Below are 15,964 nucleotides of genomic sequence, written 5' to 3'. Positions count from 1 at the left end.
GGCAAAGACTATATCCACATCAGCTCACTAAGTCTAACTGTGGGGAAACTCCAGAGAGGATGAGACTCCCAACTCTTCTCAAGAGGACTGGTACCAGAGCCCAAGCCATACGTGGAAGCAAGTCCAACTATAGAGTTGGAACTTCATGACCTCACACACCAGATCAGGTTCTCTCCCTGCCAGAGAGGTGACATTCCACGCCCCGAGAGCCAGCTTCTGTACCTCGGGTTCAGATTGCCAAGGTCCCTGCTTCTGGCCACCCACCAGATCACACTGCACCTGGGCCATTTGGCTTCTCTCACATTGTGGTGAGCTCATAAGAAGGTGGACCAACGTTACCTTTTCAGTCTGTCCTTGGCCGGGCCACATGGGTGCAGCTCCAGCCACCAAGCCCTCACCTTCAATCCACACTTCAAGGCCTGGCTCCAGTGGGGGTCCCCGGTGACCAAGGTTGGGTCAAGGGAAAACATTCTCATGTGTAGTTTTAACATCATAGGGGTCTTTAGAGCCATGCAAGAACAGAATGCCATTTATTGTCATTGTACATCACACAATGAGATAGGAGAGCTTCTGCTGTTTCAGTGCATACAAAAGTGCAAGATAAAAAAAGTACATTAAAAAATAAAAATAAATATGTAAAATATCCATCCATCCATTCATTTTCTGAGCCACTTATCCTCACAAGGGTCGCAAGAGTGCTGGAGCCTATTCCAGCAGTCATCAAGCAGGAGGTGGGGTACAGCCTGAACTGCCTGCCTTCACCTATTGATTAATAATTGAGGTAAAATTAGTGTTCAGGATGTTGATGGTTCTCAGAAAAAAAAACTCTGTTCGTCCTTGCTTTTGTGCATCTATACCACCTTCCAGTCGGGAGGAGCCCAAACAGTTGAGAACCATGGTCTGGAGTGTCCTTAATAATGTTCTGAGCTCTGCAGAGTAAATGTCTACCATGGAAGAGAAAGAGCAGGCAATGATGTTCTGTGCTGCTTTAATTGTCCTCCCAAGCCTTGCTCTGTCTGCCTCAGTTCAGCTCCCGTATCAGATGGAAACCCAGTACGTCAGCAGGCTCTCAATGGATGAGCACTGAGATCAACCTCAACTTTCTCTCCAGGTTGTCGGTAAAACTCAAACTTATAACATGGCTAAGACCAAAGAGCTGTCCAAAGACACCAGAGACAATATTGTACAACTCCTCACAGCTGGAAAGGGCTGCGGAGATATTGCCAAGCAGCATGGGGAAAAAAGGTCCACTGTTGGACCAGTCATTAGAAAATGGAAGAAACTAAACATGACGGTCAATCTCAAACTGAGTGGAGCCCCATAGAGGATAACACCTCATGGTGTCTCAATGATCCTTAGAAAGGTGAGGAATCAGCCCAGGACTTCACGACAGGACGTGGTCAAAGACCTGAAAAGAGCTGGGACCACCGTTTCCAAAGTGACAGCTGGTAATACACTAAGACGTCATGATTAGAAATCTTGCATGGCACGGAAGGTTCCCCCGCTTAAACCAGCACGTCAAGGCCCGTTTTAAGTTTGCCAATGACCATTTGGATGATGCAGAGGAGTCATGGGAGAGTTTTGTGTTCAGATGAGCCCAAACTGGGACTTTTTGGTCATAATTCCACTAACCGTATTTGGAGAAAGATGAATGATGAGTTTTATCCCAAGAACAACATCCCTAATGTCAAGCATGGGAGTGGTAGCATAATGTTTTGGGGGGGTGTTTCTGCACATGGGACAGGACAACTCCACTGTATAAAGGAGAGGATGACTGCGGCCATGTATTGTGAGATTTTGGGGAACAACCTCTTTCACTCAGTCAGCGCATTGAAGATGAGTCGAGGCCGAGTCTTTCAACATGACAATGACCTGAAGCACACAGCCAGGAAAACCAAGGAGTGGCTCCGTAAGAAGCATATCAAGGTTCTGGCGTGGCCTAGCCAGTCTCCAGAGCTAAATCCAATAGAAAATCTTTGGAGGGAGCTGATACTCCGTGTTTCTCAGCGACAGCCCAGAAACCTGTCTGATCTGGAGAAGATCTGTGTGGGGGAGTGAGCCAAAATCCCTCCTGCAGTGTGTGCAAACCTGACAAACAACTATAGGAAACGTTTGACCTCTGTGATTGCAAACAAAGGCTACTATACCAAATATTAACATTGGTTTTCTCAGGTGTTCAAATACTTATATGCAGCTGTATCACACAAATAAATCATTAATAAATCATACATTGTAATTTCTGGATTTGTCTTTTTAGATTATCTCTCTCACAGTGGACATGCACCAACGATGAAAATTTCAGACCACTCAATGATTTCTAAGGGGGAGAACTTGCAATATAGCAGGGTGTTCACATACTTGTTTTCTTCAAGGAATATATATATAATATATATATATATATATATATAAAATATGTGTATGTATGTATGTATAAATAACCATTCCACCAAAAAAACTCAGAAAAATACAAATAGCCAGAAGATGAAGAAAAGAAAACCAAGGCTTTATTTGTCCTACAAGCGGGCCATGGAAAACTTTATTTGAACTCAAATATGAATAACTTTAAAAGGTTTAGGCTCCATTAAGACTGACACTCAGGGACATCACCAAATACAGCATTTTAACCCTTTTTATATGCTTTGCCAAGCACTGACCACTCTTACAATCTTGGACCCACCGCACACAGGGAAACGTGGCGGCGGAACATGAGTGAGGTGGACTATAACAAAAAAAAAATTACAGTAGGCAACTCTTGTCTGAACACCAAGCAATTGAGTACTGCACATGTACTAAATAAAACTGAAGTCCCGAATCACATTTTGTGGGTCCACATCTAATATAGTGTATTGCATTTTTTTTCCTTAAACCATGAAAACATGAGACAATTCTCAAGGAAGAAGTCATTCCCAGAAAGAGAGTAAGAATGCTAGAATAAAAGTTATTGTAGTGGTTATTTTAGAAGCTGTTTGAAATTATCATTCGCCCCATTCACAGATGCAATCTCTGGATTTTTGGCAAGAGATTCTCCGTTTACTTTCAAGACAAATGAAACTATAAATATAGATCCATATTATTGCAACTGTCATGATTTCTGGCTGGTTCTTGCGTCCATCCAAAAACATTTTTTGTGAATTCGCACATGGATTTTTGCTTGGCCATTTAATCTGGGGGATTCAACAGTGTTCACCTATGATTCAAATTTTGAATCACAGCCAGACCTGAGGCGAATGGTCGACCACGCATGAAAACTAGTTGCTGAACAACGCAAACTGCAAGAGAGTTCAGTTGGTGTGTGGCTGGCCTTAATCATGCAAAAACGATCTCGTCATTAGATATTTCTTTCCTTCCTTCTACCCTTCTATAAACTAGCATTGCGCTTCATACCGAGGCCAGCTTGAGTAAATTGAATCGTGATTGTGAGGAAAATGCACTTTTTACATTTCTTGAGGTATTTCAATTGCAGGCTTTGAAAATGATAATTCAGACTCCTTGAATATTGGCATTGTATTTTTGCCTTTTGTTTTTTTATTTACATGTTTTCTGCGACGCACATAATCCGGACAGACTTCATTTTCAAGTCATTTCGGAATGCAGAGCAGGTCAGCTCATTACTGCTTTCCGGTCACTTCAGGTTAATTATATCGAGTTGCGATAGTTCACAACAGACATTATCTCAAGGCACATATATTAAGCAGATGTAAAGTCATGCTGCTCACATGAGGAACCACCCACTATGGCAACAGAGGAAATGAAACCTGAAAAAGATGTGGTGTAGGGTTAACTTGCTGTTAGAATGGACAGTCAAAGGGCACGAGTGTGAGAGAGCTAGAAAGAGGCAGAACGAGAGCGCTAGAGAGCAAGATCTTTTAGTTGAATGTCAAAATTCCTTGAATTTTCGGAAAACAGGACACGTATACATAAAGTGTAACCTACAAATTCTAATGTAAATATTTCAGTGATGCTGGATGACCTCCAAGCTCCAATACAAAGAAAATAAACGGAATTTATTTTATGTTGTTGACAAAGTTTTATCTGCTGTATAAGCCATGTTTGAGGAGAATAAAGTGGCAGTAATATAGACTGATTAAAAATAAGTAAATATTGTCTATGTGACTGATATTTTGGTAATTGTGATTAGTTAATCGGGTTTACCAATTTCGTGGACAAAATTAAAAGCAAAACATTGTGACAACCACGTGTACAACCATTATTATCAAGATACCTTCCAGTATTATCTGAAAAACAAGACAATGTGATGATTCATTTTCTGGTCAAACAAAGGTCTGCATAGTTTGCATCTAAGCAGGAAAAACAAGAGACTGCTCTTGTTGACTAGGGAATGCTGGTTAACCTCTTCCCCAGCTGGAGATGATAATGACATCATGTTCTTTCTTGTCAAATCTCACCAAGTGGAGGGAGGACAGGGGACTTGGGGAGTAAATGTGGTACGTGTGTGCGTGGTAAGGCGGGGAGTAGAATTGTCACCTTTGCATTACATACATAAATCAAATGCCATTTTTTTCATAAATTACTCCCAATCTGGTACAGCATGTAGAAGATAAAAAAGGTCAAAAGTACCATTAATGACAGGCCAATGGCCAGGGCTTCAAAATACTTAAATCCTTTGGAGAACCTGTTGTTGGTGAAGTCAAATGGTAGTCAAAATCAATGACGATGCCATGGGAATAGTTATAAATTATAACATGAAAACCAAACCTTCCACTGTGGTCATTTAAAAGTATGCGTGCGTGCCTGGTAGCTAGTAATCACCAGGATGGCAGCCCACTGCTCAGGGAAAACCGTAAGCAAAGTTGTAAAAGGCTAATACCCTGCTTCCCCCGATCCAACTGGAGGACCGTGTAAGTGGGAGACTGAGGTAAGATGCGTGTCACGCTTTGCAGATTTGTGGTCACATTGTTGAAAAAAAAAAAAAAAAAAAAAGAATTCTACAGAGAAATATGACTACCGTGTTAAGACACGAACCGATATCTCCATAAACAAAATAACTACCCAATGGATCCACAGACATACAAGAATGTTGGAAAAACATTTTGACTTCAGGTACTTGTTTCCCAACATATAGAGACATAGAAGCAACATTTTCCTAGAACACTCGCAAATGCAACCACTCCCACTTTCTCCCACTTAGAGATTGCGGTTTGGCAGCTAGATATCACATTACAAATCCCAGACCAGAGGAGTCTCCATGGCAACTCCTTCCAAAATACCAGTTACCCATGGAGGGAAGAAAGGGTCGTTTGCACCCCTCACTTTTTTCTGCTTCTTCGTGTCTTTATGCTGCCAATGGAATGGAACTCTCAACATAGGCAGGGATACCTTCTCTGACGCACTACAGCATCACATAGGCCCCAAAAGACCCCTTTCTTCTCGAGATGCCTCTGCCAATGCACCACAACTCCCGTTTCCACCTACACTCCAAAGGAGCTCTCATTTTTGGCATGGTCTAATGATACCACCCGAGTAAACAGTCTTAGGAATTAGGGATATTATGACTTGTTACTTTGCTTTAATGCTTGAATTAATTACATTTTCAATGAGTACCAGAAGTTTACAAATTACACCTTTTTACTGACATAAGAAATGAGTTTGCTGTCTTCTGTAGTATTATATGAAATTCAATAGCAATACAGTAAAATTCTCAAGATGTATGAAATGGCTTTCTAGAATACACCAACTTCAGTCTTTTTTTTATTATTTGTAGACTGGTTATTCAATTTGTCCGTGCAATCTGATAAAATTTTTAATCCCAATCTGGGAGGCAGACGTGCAAAGTTCACAAACAGAGCATTCACATTGATTTGAGCATTAGTGGCCACTTACAGTGCCGTGAAAAAATACTGTTACCGGTCTCAAATTCTTCTTTTCAAATGGTCATTTAATTTACTAAGGAAAAAATTATTCAAAGTTACCTGGCCTTGTATAAAAAAGTAACAGCTCCCTAAACATAAAAGTTTGTCGGGCCGTTCCACCAGCAACAACTGAAATGAAGTGGGTTTTTGTTTTGTTTTTTGTTTTGATAACAGGCAATAAATCTTTCACATCTCTTTAGAGATATTTTGTCCCACTATTCCCTGCAGAATAGTTTGAATTCAGCGGACATTGAGGGTTTTCGAGCATGAACCACCTTTTAAAGGTCATCCCACTGCATTTCAATCTGATCCAAGTTTGGACTTCAACTAGGCAAATCCCAAATCTCCATTTTTTTTTTTTTTAAGCCATTCAGAAGTTGACTTGCTGGTTTGTTTTGGATAGTTATCCTGCTGAAGAACCCGGAATGTGCTTCAGTGTGAGATCAAAAACTGATGGCAAACGTTGTCTTTTTGTCTTTCATGAGTTTCTGTTAAAGATCAGAATTCATGGTTCTGTCAATCACAGCATGTTGTCCAAGAATTGAAGAAAAGCAGTCCAAGATCACACTACCACGACCATGTTTGATTTTGTGTGATGTTTTTTTTTTTTTTTTTTACTCTGAAATGCTGCAATACATTTAAGCTGGATGTAACGGGACACACGCTTTCAAAAAAAATCAACTTTCATCCCATCAAGCCATTTAATATTCTCGCAAAAGTTTTGTAAATCATTCAGATATTTTTCTCCAAAAGTAAGATGAGCCTTTATGTTCTTTTCTCCGAGTAGTGGGTTTCACTCTCGACCTCTGTCTGCCATTAAGGCCATTTTTGCCCAGTTACTACCTTATTGTTGTTCCTTTGTGGACTCCTGGATGAGTCATTGCTGTTCTCTTGTGATCATCTTAGTAGGCCAGCTACTCCTACAGTTCACCACTGTTCTGTTTTCTCCATGTGAGGATAATGGTTCTCCCTATGGTTTGGTGTAATTGTAAACCTTTAGAAATGGCCTTTGTAACCCTTTCTAGACTGACAGATAGATGTAAATTACTTTATTTCTCAACTGTGCTGGGATTTTTTTGTGATTGTGTCCAAAGTGTTTTGTCTGACTTAACTTTGTTGGAACAGATTATTTTTAATTGAGTCTATGGGTTATCAGGCTTGTGTGTGACCAGTGAAAATTAACCAAAAATTGTAATTAACCACAATTCATTCATGGTTTAACAAACAAGGACAACAATTACAGTACCTTTTCAAACAGTGCCAGGTAAATTAAACCATTCTTTAAAAATAAACCATTTTAAATTTTGTTTGATATTTACATTTGATTGATGATCTTAAACAGTGTGGAAACTATGCAAAAATACAAGAATTTGAGAATCTGCACTGTATGCGTTTAAGAAGTGCATTGTTTGCACAATTGTCACAGGAACAGATCTTTGTACGGTTAGTCATTTTAAAGAGCTCTAAATGACGCCATTACAGTATATCAGTATCACCACACTACTGGTACACTTTAATTGCAGGTTGGCGGTCCCTACTTGGGTTTTTCTTGTTCTAAATGTATATTTTGTCATCATGGCTGTTTGTTGTTATACGAGAGTGGACACATTCATTGTGTATGTTGTAGCATACTTGACCAATAATGCTGATTCGGTTGAGTTCAGTCAATAGGAAATTGGCTTTGAGATAGTTTGAATCCTTCAAAGAAAAAAAAATCACTGTCATTATGTTTTAGAAAAATTAGAGACACTTGCATGCTTGTCAAATGACCTATGCCTTCATAAACACGGATCCAAAGGAAGCTTTGCGGGAGCCTGTCAGTGTCGGCTTGGGGTGCCAAGACATCAACTTGGGGATGGAAGTGAAAGTCTTTCACATATACGGTACAATCAGGAAGTGTTACTTATAATCCTTTTCAGTGTTTTTATATAGATGATGCACCTCCACATTAAAATTTGATTTTTTCCCCCTCCCTAAGTAATCTACATTAAGTTATTAAAAAAAAAAAAAAATCAATGTAAGCCAACAAGCATTGTCGATATTTGCCCTGCGTTATATTCAATATTAAACTCGACCTTCCTCTATTCACAGCAACACAAACACTCCTGTTCACCATTAGTGGCACAACTACAAAACTTAACAGGATCTTTTAGTTGGAAGTCCCAAATAATTTAAAAGGTTTTTTTCTAACTTAGCTGTTTAAAAAAATGACATGCAGCAATACTGGAAACCCCTCAATATTTAGTTAAATAAACCTTTGCTGGTGATCAGAGGTGCCAAATGTTTCTTATATCCATCAATAAGCTTTTTGGATTTCTCCGATGTTATTTACTCCCACTCTTCCTTTGCTGATTGTTCAAGTGTTTGAACATTTGGGGGGGTTCCTTTCCCCAATGGGAGATTATCAGTTCTCCACAGAGATTTTCAAATTGATTAAGATCAGGACTCATTGCTGGCCATTTTTAAACAGTGCTTTGGGTTTTTGTTTTGCTGGAGGACCTATGATTTTCATCTCAAACCACGTTTTTGTAAATTGTACATTGGGTAAGACAATTCGCTATAAAATTTCAGTTGCCAAGATCTAATTCTCTGCTTTAATCATACCTGTGGGAAAGTCAAGGCCTCCAGTATGAGATTTAACAAACCAGCCCCACAGGCATTATGGATCCTCGACCATCCTTGACTGTTGGCAAGGTGATCTTTTCCTTTGGGGTTTCGTTTCATGGTCTATGTAAAGTCTTTTGTTTATTTTATTTTAAACTTTATTTTTATTTCATCTGTCCATACAATATTATCTTTTGTTCTTTGGGATCAAACATGTTCTCTCTACTTTACTTTACTTGATTCATATTTTTCCAGGAGATATACTGTACCACTTTTAGAACTTAAAGTACCCAGGTACAAATAATGGTAAAGCATGACCATACATAAACCTCTTACTGACGTGTGTCATGGGAGTCCATCTGTGTTCAATTCAAATTCAGTACATGATTTGGAAAGACTGACCAAGTATATCATAGTAAAAAACAATCCATGGATTAAAGGGACTGCCAGGAAGGACTCAGAGACAGTATTGTGGCAAGGCACCGAACTGGGCAAAGTTACAAATAATTTTCCGCTGTACTTACTCATGTTTCTATGAGCACAGTGGCCTCTACAATTCTTAAATGGCGGAACTTTGGAACAAACAGGATTATTCCTAAAGGTGGCCGCCCTGCTAAAATGAGGAAAAGAGGTAGAAGAACTTTTACAAGATGGGTGACCGAGACCAAGTCCCAGAATTTCTCCGAAAAGATGGGATGTAAGTGCCAGAAGGCCAGGCATACAATCTAGGAAAGGTGAGTCAGTTTCCTCCAGAATTATGCTTTAATTAGAGACAAAACAGTTTGTTTTTATTCAAATAATTTTTTTGTAATCTTTTTTTTTTTTTAAGACCATGTCAGTATTGATGTGAATTAGAGCAGGGGCATGCTTTTGTCTAGCTTCTCACCCATCGAGGGAAAAATGTTTGCCTAATGCTGCATTCACACTGGATGTTAAGTGTATTTCAGATAGATACAAAGTCAAAGCAGTTCGCATTAAGTGACTTGAATACGTGCTGAGTGGCGCAATTGATGCGCAGCGAGTGGGGCATGCCATTCGATCAAAGCTAGGACAGATGAACTAAAACCCACATTCACATTGTGACAGCGAGTTTGCAACATGTTTATGCATGAAACATGTTTAAAGTCTGCTGTTCACTATTAAGGAGGTACGGACACTTAAAAAGGAAACCTTTCACTGTAGGCAAAATTTGTAGAAAAAAAAAATAACTCCAGACGTAGGGCTGCACAAATCAAATTTTAATTGTAATCGCCATTTTGGCTGCCATGATTCAATTAGCCCGATCGTTGGCGATTTTGTTACATTTAAAACGTAGGAACTCCTGCATGTTAAAAGTGCTTAACTTTCCAGCAGTTTGTGTAATCTAATCAGCCTGCCACCTGGTGGCGAATGTATCAGACTTTGTTAAGGGCCGGAAGCCTGCTCTGTGGCCCACGTAAAACTTAAAATAGCATTGAAATCCAATGTACTTCAAGTTGGCAGTCTTTGCTCATTGATGGAGAGATGCCATGTAACTGTAAGACACTAATAACAATGATTGTAACGGCTGCCTTGTCTTCAACTTTTCAGCTGGCTTGACCATAATAAAAAAAGGGAGTAAATAGGGGAATCGCAACTGTCGATTTCTTTACCTACTGCAACCGTGCAAAACTGCAAAACAAATGAATCAGAACTGAAACATACCCTTCCTTGACAGTTTACGATATTGACGAGGATATTAAAATGAAAACCTGGTGCTTACAGCCTACTGTTATTGCATTTTATGCATCAAGTATTTGCTTCCATCAATTTACAATTTGTGATTATTAGTGTATGTATTCAGTTCGCCCTCTGTAAATAAAGTTGTTTGGAGTACATTTATTTTGTCTTATCTATCTTTTATTCTTATTTAAAGTTTAATTTTGCACAGAAAACTTCATCCACCCATTTTATGTACTGCTTAGCCTCACTAGGGTGGTGGCTATACTGGAGCCTATTCCACCTGTCTCTGGCCAAATGGTGGGGTATACACTGAACTCGTTCCCAGCCAATCACAAGGCACATATAAACATACAACCATTTATTCAAGCATTCACAAGCATTTTTTTCAAATCCACCTATTATGCATGGTTTTGGGTTGTAGGAGGAAACTAGAGTATCCAGAAAACCCACGCAGGCACCAGGAGAACATGGGTGGATTTTTTACATAGCTCCTCCAAACTGTGAGGCAGGTGTGATCCTCTGTCCACCACTCGTTACCTGTATTTATGTATCGTGTTTGACAGTATAAAAGACACCTGTCCACATCCTCAAACAATGACATTCCAAAATCCATTATGGGCAAGACCAAAGATCTGTTAAAGCACACCAGAAACAAAATTGTAGACCAGTACATATCCGGGCCTGTCTGAAGTTAACGAGAGAGTATTTGGCTAATCCAGAAGAGGATTGGGAGAATGTTATATGGTCAGATAAAACCAAAACTTTTTGGTAAAAACTCAACTTGTTGTGTTTGGAGATGAAAGAATGCTGAGTTGCACCCAAAGAAAACCATACCTACTGTGAAGCATGGGGGTGGAGACATTGTGTTTTGGAGGGGCTTTTCTGCAAAGGGACGAGGAGGACCGATCGTGGAAAGGAAGCAAGGAACGAGGCCCATGTATCATGCGATTTTGAGTGAAAACCTCCTTGCATTAGTAATCCATTGAAGATGAAACATGATTGGGTCTTTCAGCTTGACAATGATCTCAAACACACCACCCAGGCAACGAAGGAGTGGCTTCGTAAGAAGCATTTCACGTTCCTGAAGTAGCCTAGGTAGTCTCCAGATTCTAACCCCATAGAAAATCTTTGGACAGAGTTGAAAGTCTGTGTTGCCCAGCAATAGCCCCAAAACATCACTGCTCTCGAGGGGATCTGCATAGTGGAATGGGCCAAAATACCAGCAATAGTGGGTGAAAACTTTGTGAAGACTGAAAATGTTTGAACACTGTCATTGTTAACAAAGGATATACTGGATAACCAAGTATTGAGATGGACTTTTGTTATTGACCAAATACTTATTGTTCACCATAATTTGCTAATAAATTGCTTAAAAATCAGAGAAATCAAAGCTATTCTTCAACTATTGTTCAGCTCTAGTCAGTAATTCTCTGGGATGTAATTGGTTTAGACACTCACCAAACTGGATTCTGGTGCGGATGTCTCCCACTGGAATATTATATATCTTCTCCAGATAGTTTTTGACATCGTACTTGGTCATCCTGCCCACACATGCCAGCCCAAGCCAGGAGAGAAACCCATTGGTAGGTTCCAGAAGAGAAGGAGAAGAAAAGAGAAATTACATAAGGCACATTTAGCAGTTTTTAAGGGGTTCTGAGGTTTCTGTATAGATATAATTAAGTTAGTAACCTTTCCTTTAAATCTCGTACCGAAGTAGGTGCTACATCAAACAGTCTATAATTTGGATTTTATCTCTTTCCAGCATAAAAAGCCAGGATAACAGAAATGAGTGTCGGTCTTCACACAATTAGCTCTGTGCATCAATTGATCGAGTACAGTGAAACCCTATACAGGAAGCAGGCCTGGCACAAGCCAATCTGCTGGACCATTCAAGTTCGAGATAGCCCACTGGGCAGCATTTGAAACGTACAGCTTTGACCAGAGGAAGAAAGGCTTTTAACTGCTAATCAATTTAGCGAATTAGATTAGCCTGGTGGAGAGCACTTCCCAAATGTGCCTGACAGAGTGCTTTATAGTGAATCTGTGGTCTAACATAAGTACCTCGGATATGCCGTCTTCTATCACATCATACACTTCTTTGATTGAGTGGGATAATGTGAATCCCTGAATTTCACGAGGATACAACAAGATCTTAAGCATATTAGGCAAGGAAAAAAGTCCACTCTGTGAACACAAACACTAATTCAAACTCAAGATGAGTGTCTTTCATACTGGAGAGGTACTGTAATTTCTCATGTAAAATATGCATTATAACGTGCACCCACAAAAGTGGCACCAAAAATCTGGAAAACCTATATAAATATAATGCACATCATCGATTTTCTGCTAGCTGTATGCTCAAAACATCAGGTCCAAATTTGATGAGGTTTTTCAAAACCGTATTCTGCTTGTGATTGGTGTCTTCTTCTCCACAGACGGTCACTGTAGAAAAAGATAAAGGTAGTCACAAAGGTGTGACCAATCCTCAGCAAAATTTATACTAGTAGACTGTCTCTACCTATGCCCACTTCAACCTCTGAAAATAAAAAAATAAAAATCTCAAATATTTGTAATGTTGAGACAATATCAAAGATTGTGTGCTCTATCAAGTTTTGAAACATTTTGGCAGTGAGAGGGTACACATATTATATATGAGAAATTACAGTACTGTATTGACTTTTTTATCTCTGGTGCTTTCACTACATCTCAGCATGAAGCAAATACCTTTTACATTTAAATCTGATATTTGGGGTCCATTTGGATAAGCCTGTAAAAACCGGAACACTTGAATTGGCCAAAAGACACTTGAACCACAATACATAATACCAACACAACGTCATAAGTCGCCATCCGGAAGCTATACACAGCGTAAGGCAGCAGTCTTGCAATTGTTGAGTTGGGTAAAAAGAGTGGCTCTTAAATATAGCCTTTGAGAGCAACTGACCCCTACATACAAAAGTAACCACCACTTCTAATTCATTTGTCGCAAGGAAGAATTAGTCTTCTGGAAATTAGCCCTGCATGGAAGCCAAAGAGGAAGGGAGAAATACAGCAAACTCGTTGACAGAGCCAAAAATTAATAAATGGGGTTTGACGGAGAAAGTACCAGTAATCGCCACAATGCTGCAAACATGCTAATTAATTGGACATTACTGAAAAACCGTAATAATAGAAATACTAAGCAAAAAATATATTTCTGAAATAATTTTATTATTTAAGGTATTTAAACAATACATGCATTTCTACTATGCATTTTATTATCAGGAAAAGTTGAAAAAAAAAAGGCTTTAAAAAGCCCATTTTTTTAGGCTTGGAACGCATTATTTCTTTTTCCATTAATTGTAATGGGAACTATCAATTCAAGTTTTCGACAAATCAGTTCTCGAACAGTCTTCTGGAATGGATTGTGGTCGAGAACCGAGGTTTTAATGTATTTAATTTTCCAACCTATGCTGACCACATCTGGATGAATAAGTCTATATACAGTGAATAAGTATTTGAACTCCCAGCGATATTGTATTTATATATATATATATATATATATATATATATATATATATATATGCTATATCCCACATAGAAATCATGGAGGGGTCTGAAATTTTCATCGTAGATGCATCTCCACTGTGAGAAATAATCTAAAAAGAAAAATCCAGAAATCACATTTTTAACAATTTGTGTGACAGCTGCAAAAAAAAAAGAACACCTGTCTATCAGCTAGAATTCTGACCCTCAAAGACCTGTTAGTCCGCCTTTAAAACTCCACCAGCACTCCATGTATTATCCTCAATCAGATGCACCTGTCTGAGGTTGTTAGCTGCATAAAGAAAGCTGTCAACCCTATACAATCAAAACATGGCCAAGACCAAAGAGCTGTCCAAAGACACCAGAGACAATATTGTACAACTCCTCACAGCTGGAAAGGGCTGCGGAGATATTGCCAAGCAGCATGGGGAAAAAAGGTCCACTGTTGGAGCAATCATTAGAAAATGGAAGAAGCTAAACATGACAGTCAATCTCAGAGTGGAGCCCGATCACCTCGTGGGGTCTCAATGATCCTTAGAAATGTGAGGAATCAGCCCAGGACTACACGACAGGACTTAGTCAAAGACCTGAAAAGAGCTGGAACCACCGTTTCCAAAGTGATTGTTGGTAATACACTAAGACGTCATGGTTTGAAATCATGCATGTCACGGAAGTTTCCCTGCTTCAACCAGCCCATGTCAAGGCCCGTCTTAAGTTTGCCAATGACCATTTGGATGTTACAGGGGAGTCATGGGAGAAAGGTTTGTGGTCAGATGAGACGAAAATGGAACTTTATGGTCATAATTCCACTAACTTTCTTTGAAGGAAGACGAATGATGAGTTCCATCCCAAGAACACCATCCCTACTGTGAAGCATGGGGGTGGTAGCATCATGCTTTGGGGGTGGTTGTCTGCACATGGAAAACGACGACTGCACTGTATTAAGGAGAGGATGACCGCAGCAATGTATTGTGAGATTTTGGGGAACAACCTCTTTCGCTCAGTCAGAGCATTGAAGATGGATCGTGGCTGGGTCTTTCAACGTGACAATGACCCGAAGCACGCAGCCAGGAAAACTAAGGAGTGGCTCCGTAAGAAGCATATCAAGGTTCTGGCGTGGCCTAGCCAGTCTCCAGACCTAAACCCAATAGAAAATCTTTGGAGGGAGCTAAAACTCCGTGTTTGTCAGCGACAGCCCAGAAACTTGTCTGAGCTAGAGGATATCTGTGTGGAGGAGTGGGCCAAAATCCCTCCTGCAGTGTGTGCAAACCTGGTGAACAACTACAGGAAACGTTTGAGCTCTGTAATTGCAAACAAAGGCTACTGCACCAAATATTAACATTGGTTTTCTCAGGTGTTCAAATGCGTATTTGCAGTTGTATCACACCAATAAATCGTTAAAAAAAAAAAAAAAATCCTACATTGTGATTTCTGGATTTTTATTTTGGGATTTTCTCTCTCACAGTGGAAATGCACCTACAATGAAAATTTCAGATCCCTCCTTGATTTCTAAGTGGGAGAAGTATATAGCAGGGTGTTCAAATACTCCTTTTCTTCACTGTATAACGCCAATTCTAAAGTGTATACACTGGCTTCCAGTCAGCTTTAAAATAGATTTTAAACTTCTGCTACTGGTTTAGGTCCCTAACAGGTACATGAAAAATGCAAATGGTTTACAAAACCAGTAGAGCTCTAAGATCGACTGACTCAGGTCAAAAAGTGAACTGCAGACTCCGAAGCAAACATGGGGAAGCAGCGTTTAGCTATCATGCTGCAAAAAACGGAATAAATTGCCAACAGAGGTGACGTATTTTCATATCCAGATTAAAAACTCTTCTTTTTTCTCATGCATTTTAGAGGACTTAAATTTCTTGCCCGAAAAGCGGTTTTAATACTTTTGTGTTTTAAAAAACAATTGTGTGTATTTGAATGTTTTTACCCATGTAAAGCTCTTTGCGTTACCTTGTATATGAAATAAACTATACAAATGTAAAAGTTTTTCTTTGCTTCGGCACAATGGGAAATCCTATAACAGCAAGCCGCCATGTGGAGGTCAACAATGACATCATAAAAACACGGCGGCTCAAGATTTTCCAAACATGCCTAGCGCCATTAGATATACAAACCCAATTCCAATGAAGTTGGGACATTGTGTTAAACATCAAAAAAAAAAAAAAAAAAAAAAAAAAAAGAATACAATGATCATGTTCAACCTTATATTAAATTGAATTGAACTACAAAGACAAGATAAATAAGTGTTCAAA

At 39.4% G+C, this 15,964-nt stretch overlaps 1 protein-coding gene across 3 annotated transcripts in view; it reads right to left on the bottom strand.

Annotated features, from left to right (window-relative positions):
• mrpl23 (mitochondrial ribosomal protein L23) overlaps nt 1-15,964 on the bottom strand; it is a 69,680-nt gene that overhangs the window by 33,826 nt on the left and 19,890 nt on the right. For all 3 annotated transcript variants that reach the window (XM_061823409.1, XM_061823407.1, XM_061823408.1), the window contains one exon: nt 11,634-11,716. In XM_061823409.1, coding sequence (XP_061679393.1) covers nt 11,634-11,716 — 83 coding nt within the window. The remainder of the gene's footprint in view (nt 1-11,633; nt 11,717-15,964) is intronic.

The sequence above is a fragment of the Syngnathoides biaculeatus genome, chromosome 6, assembly GCF_019802595.1.
Source record: "Syngnathoides biaculeatus isolate LvHL_M chromosome 6, ASM1980259v1, whole genome shotgun sequence".
NCBI lineage: Eukaryota > Metazoa > Chordata > Actinopteri > Syngnathiformes > Syngnathidae > Syngnathoides > Syngnathoides biaculeatus.
Note: the sequence above shows the minus strand (reverse complement) of the source record. Positions and strands in the feature narration are given on the sequence as shown.